The following is a 5,855-nucleotide window of genomic DNA, read 5'->3' on the forward strand; positions in this document are numbered from 1 at the left end:
CCTGGGTAGTCAGTGGATTGTAACAGGGTACGTCAAGAGAAGCTTGGAATCTTGATGGTTTATGTAACAAGCAATATTTGACGAATAAAATTATTATGTAGTTAAAAAAAAAAAAAAAGTTTTAATTTGGTCCCAAGACCGATCATTGAGGAACACCCAATAGGAGACGAATCTCATCAGAAAGAACAGGACCAATAACAATTCGCTGAGTCCTCATCTCGAGATATGACTTCAACCAACTGAGTGCTGTATCGGTTAGGCCATAAGAGTATTTCATCCGCTTAATGAGAATAGGATGATCGATACATCGAAAGCAGCCGATAGGTCTAGCATGAGTTAAACGGCACAACAGTCGTTATCAAGTGCAACAGTAATGTCATGATGCATACGAAGTAATGCTGTCTGGGTCGAATGAAACACACGGTAGGCTGATTGACATATTGTCGTGAAGAGAGTTTAACGTACATTGTATGATGGTTTTCAAGGCGAGTCTCGACGACATTTTCGACGACTTTGGATACAAACGGAAGATTAGAGACTGGTCGATAATTTTTCAATACCTCTTTGTCTAGACCAACCTTTTCAAGAGTGGTAGGACAACTACCTCCTTAAAAGATGATGGTACACATCACTATTCCAGTGACAAGTTTAATATCTTGGTGATGACGGTTGCTAAACTGTATATGTAAGACACGGTTTTAATATATTTGTCCGAAGAGGATCTAATTCGCATGATTTGGTTGGCCGAGCTTTCAAAGTAATTTTACGTATTTCCTCTACAGATGCAGGTGTAAAGAAGATGAGTGGTTGGCCGTTGAATTTTAAATCGCATTCAAATTCTTCATTTTCATAGGCAGACGATTTATTCACTAAACATAGGTTGGTCCTTATTGTTTCGAAAAAAAATTACGAATCTATTTGATTGTTCAATTTCACTGTGGTGTGATGGCAATATCACCTGGTTTGTGGTTCCCATTAGGCCGTTTGTGAGCTTTCTTTTTATGTTTCTTTTTAGGTTTTCGTGTTGCTCAGTTTCTGGTTATCTTTCTTGTATTATAGAAACTGTTACTTGTCTTTTGGTCTCATTTTGTTTTGTCATGGTAATGTATTGTCAGTTTGTTTTCTACTTATGAGTTTGAATGTCTTTTTGGTAATTTTCGTCTCTCTTTTATTACGGTTTTCTGCTGATGTAAATATGTTTGCAATCTGCCTTTTGAAAACTTGATTAACGACAGAAATCATAAATACATTAGTAACAAATCTGCATTTATCCAGATAAGAAGTGTATATGAATTCCACTGTACTCAGTCTCGCAGCTCTTGAAGTGTGTTCCAAATATAACGGAGGAATATACGTACATTCATATAATGGTGCGTTTTGTTGACCAAAACGTTCAACGGACCACGAACCGTTGGTACTCTTCGAAAATAACCTGCTAGTGAAATAAAAAAATATTTCCAAGAAACCGACGATTTGAAACACCAATATAACTTCAAATGAGGAATTATTTCTGACAAAAGGATTCAGTATTATGCGTCAAAACTGCAATTGATCAATTATTTAATTAAAAATCCATTGCTACATGTACATGCAAATATGATTTATTTTGGCTACTGAAAATTGTTAAAGTATTGACATCTATTTAAGCATATAATGTCAACATTAAAGCACACACAGTCACTCACGAACTTGTGATGACCTGCATTCAAATCTAGAGGTAGTATAAACATAATATTATAAAAGTTTTAACACTAAAAAGAATATGAACCCGCAATTTTAAAATAAATTATTTTTCATTTTTCAGCTGCTTTGTAAAATCGGATTTTGGCACACTTATCTTGTGTACAATTTTCGATAGATTATATATAGAAAGAATTTAAAAAAATGCAGTTTGTTTACTTTAAATAAATGTCTGTATCAGGAAGGTTATTTGAAAATTTCTAAGAATTTTCAAAATGAATTTCCAAAAAAAATATTATTGATTTTGGTGTATGTAACACTATCTGACTAAGTGACACATTTCTGTATAGTTGTCACTCCTTTATGAGAATATAACACGTAAATAAATAAAATAAAACCTTGCACACATGTCATTTTGCTATAGCCCCAGCTGAAGATAGTTGTTTGTGTTTACAAATTGGTGAATTGCAATGGAAAGTCTGGTAATCTTTTACGTTTTTCTGTCCTGCCTGGTTGGTTCCACTGGTGCACATAAATGTACCGGAGACAAGTGCCGAGATGGGATAGCAATGCCACTACTTGATAAAATGGGAGCCACATTGAAAGCACACTTAGACGTCACTAATATGAACAACCATCTAAAAGCATATATTCAGCAGGAAATCCAGGAAGGTGTTGAATTTGTTATGAGGAATAAAATGAAGAAACTTGTGAATGCGGGTCTTGAACGGATCAGCACTACAATCGAAGCGAGAGTGAAAAGTATGTATTACTAATTAGTTTCATCCATTATATGTCTTTTAGTTAACTATAAAAATATCAGACAAGTAAAACAAACTACCAGTGTGTAAGATGTTTGTGTTTTAATTAATAAATACATTCTTCACTAAATTCTTGTTAGATTTTACAATTTAAATTTATCTAAAAGGGCGAATGCGTTTATCCGAAAACGCCATAAAAGTCATCAAGAAAAGGAGAGTCGGCTATATGAAAGTTTTTTAATCTTCTTTGTTCTATAAAACATTAATCTTTTGTTTCCATCACGTTAATATACATGTACTTCGATAAGACAAACTGGGGTTTGTTTTGCTCAGTCGTTTTTTTTATTTATTGTTTTTTTTTGTTCTATCGTTTGTCTTTTGGTCATTTTCTGTTTTAGCAATGGCGTTGTCAGTTTATTTCGAGTTTGAATGTCCCTCTGGTATCTTTCGCCCCTCTTCAAAAGGAACTCTGTACTTTGGAATTGAATGCTTCTTTTTGTAAATTCATTTGCATGTAAAAGCGTTGCGTTAACAGAAGAACATTTTGTGTGAAGCGAAAAAGCGCTTCATTCTAATAATATGCGCACAGTCAACTCTTTTACAACCCTGCGAAATTAGAAAAAAAGAAATATTCAACACTTACATTACCTTTCTTTCAGCTAGGATCATGAAAACACGGTTTCTATCAAGTTTTTCTTTGATTTACATGTGCAATTTATTGTAAGAGCTCGTGTCATCATGCATATTACATTTCATTGTGAAATGAATGCTAATTTCAGAAGGACGCGAGATCGTTGTTAGCCAATCAAAATAACGTATCATAATGAAACATAAATTCGATGTAATTATAGATGTACATGTATGAACACCAATGTCAGAACTCCCATGTTAAGTTCTTGAAATGACTCATTTTTTTTCAGCTGGTACCTCCTATATCCAATGGGGAAAGACGAAATGCACAAATGAAAACACAGAAATGGTTTATACCGGTAAATATCTATAATATTTTATATGATAAAGTTGCATTATTACATTTAGAGGTGCTGCACCACCTTTTCATCTACATGTACATGCATATACAAAAAACACCGGACATATAACTTTTTAAATTCATATAGCTGTACCATTGCGGTACCTATATTCTCCAGACACAATAATTAAACTTCAGATATTTCGAGGATAAGTTGGGGCATCATAAAGCGCAGAGGAATAAGTAACATTCTGATGTACTAGTTTCTATTGTACTATCAGAATTAATTGGCATGAATGTATCAATTACATATCATGTATCCATCTAGATAGTTTTCTAAGTTACATTGTATAAGTGAATTTCTGTCAAATTTTGTACAAATTGAATTTGTACATGTACATGCACTTCATGTACATGTACAAATTGTAATATGTACGAAGTCAACATACAAATTTTAATTTCTACATTTTTTTGGTACAAATTATAACCATTACAAAATGATAACGTGTACACAACATATATCAAGTACAAGAAATCAATTCAAATTACCAAGATCTTACCGTTTGAAGGGAAAGTTCGCTTTCAATCATATTAAAATCCTATTGAAAATGCATATCATATAATTATAGTGGTTTTACGGTTATGCATATTATATATTTTTCAAATATTTTAGCCAACATTCACGCAATCTTCTTACAATAAATACTCGTAGAATTGTTTTGTACATTGTATCACGTGTTTATGTTTCATGCTAAATAAATAAATCCTGATTGCGCTTTTTTGCCTTTTCTTTCTTTCTAAATCAGTGAAAGCAGTTTGTCAAAACTACAAAAAAAAAGAGAGGATTTTATTAATAACTTATAACTACATGTTATTTTCCAGAAACACGCTTCATGCTCTTTAACCGGCATACAATATATGCCAACCTTGTATATAGATATAAGAAGATGTGGTGTGAGTGCCAATGAGACAACTCTCCATCCAAATTACAATTTAAAAAATTATGCCGGTTAAAGAGCATGACGCGTGTTTCAGTAAAAAAAATGTCAACAGGGACGATGGAAATTAAGATTGGAACGCTAAACAACCAATCATTGAACCATTTCTGACTACATGTAGCTGTGTTAACTTAAATATTCCTATTTATTTTTCCATTTCTGTTATTACCTCAAACCTCGTAGTAATTTTATCGTTTTAGGCTTTGTTGGTGGATCTTCATATACGGGTGGTGGCGCTCCAAACAAGCTCTGTGTTCCGAATGAACCACAGTGGGGTATTTATGACGGTAAAGCTAACAGCAGTCCTTTCATCGGTGCTACTTTGTTCGATAACTGGGACATTAACATCAAGAATACACTTTTTGATAAAAAATACACGTATTATGTAATTCAGTGTGCTGTTTGTCATGTGACCAAAGCAACGTCAACGATCATGATACCGGGGAGGAAAACATGCTACGAAAATTGGAAAATGGAATACCATGGTTACCTGATGGCTGGTTACCCTAGTCATAAAGCTGCTTCGGAATATACCTGTGTTGACGAAAACCCTGATCATATCAAAAGAGTACCTAGCTGGGCCGACAAATCTCTTTTGTACTCGGTTTATTCAAGATGTAACGGAGCCACCCCTTGTCCACCCTACGTCAATGGCAGAGAAATGACGTGTGTAGTTTGTTCTAGATAAATACGGTCAGATCTGAAATACTTTCTGGTGTCAAATTGTGTAACAATTTTAAAGTTTATAAGCCACTAGAAACATACTTTGAAATACATAATTTATTTTTTAATATGCACTGGAAATCTGTATCACGAATATATAAATAAATATTTGATGCTGTATGTATGACTTTTTTTTATTCTACTTATAAAAAAGAAGAGGTGGTATGATTGCCAATGAGACAACTATCCACAAAAGACCAAAATAACACAGACATTAACAACTATAGGTCACCGTACGGCCTTCAACAATGAGCAAAGCTCAAACTGCATAGTCAGCTATACAAGACCCCGATAAGACAATGTAAAACAATTCAAACGAGAAAACTAACGGCCTTATTTATATAAAAAAAAATGAACGAAAAACATATATGTAACACATAAACAAACGACAACCACTGAATTACAGGAAATAATGTGGCGATGTTAAACATGTTAGCGGGATCCCAACCCTCCCCTAAACTAGGACAGTGGTAAAACAGTACATCATAAAAACGAACTATAAAAATCCGTTGAAAAAGGCTGAACTCATCAGATGGACAAAATAACGTATATGTCATGTCAAGTAACTTTGAGAACTGAACAACAGGTCCACAGTCCAAAAAGCAGTACGTGTTCAAACTTTAGATTTCATTACACGCGAGAATTGAATATCACTTGATATTAATTCGTTCAACTCGAATCGAGTTATTTTCATTTAATCTCTGTTTAGTTTCTTGTTAGGGG

At 33.7% G+C, this 5,855-nt stretch overlaps 1 protein-coding gene across 1 annotated transcript; it reads left to right on the top strand.

Moving 5' to 3' along the window:
• Window positions 1-2,080: 2,080 nt before the first annotated feature.
• On the top strand, window positions 2,081-5,232 carry LOC134726901 (uncharacterized). Its single transcript, XM_063591302.1, has 3 exons — window positions 2,081-2,442; window positions 3,362-3,430; window positions 4,610-5,232. Exons 1-3 carry the CDS (start codon window positions 2,151-2,153, stop codon window positions 5,095-5,097), a joined length of 849 nt encoding a protein of 282 aa, XP_063447372.1. The 5' UTR covers window positions 2,081-2,150; the 3' UTR covers window positions 5,098-5,232.
• The last annotated feature ends 623 nt before the right edge of the window (window positions 5,233-5,855 follow it).

The sequence above is a fragment of the Mytilus trossulus genome, chromosome 7, assembly GCF_036588685.1.
Source record: "Mytilus trossulus isolate FHL-02 chromosome 7, PNRI_Mtr1.1.1.hap1, whole genome shotgun sequence".
In the NCBI taxonomy this organism is placed as follows: domain Eukaryota; kingdom Metazoa; phylum Mollusca; class Bivalvia; order Mytilida; family Mytilidae; genus Mytilus; species Mytilus trossulus.

Bases quoted from the DNA above. Each gene is read 5' to 3' on its own strand.
- LOC134726901 (XM_063591302.1), top strand. From the start codon at position 2,151: ATGGAAAGTCTGGTAATCTTTTACGTTTTTCTGTCCTGCCTGGTTGGT. The intron at 2,443-3,361 runs GTATGTATTACT...ATTTTTTTTCAG, and splicing joins AATCGAAGCGAGAGTGAAAA to CTGGTACCTCCTATATCCAA. The intron at 3,431-4,609 runs GTAAATATCTAT...TTATCGTTTTAG, and splicing joins CACAGAAATGGTTTATACCG to GCTTTGTTGGTGGATCTTCA.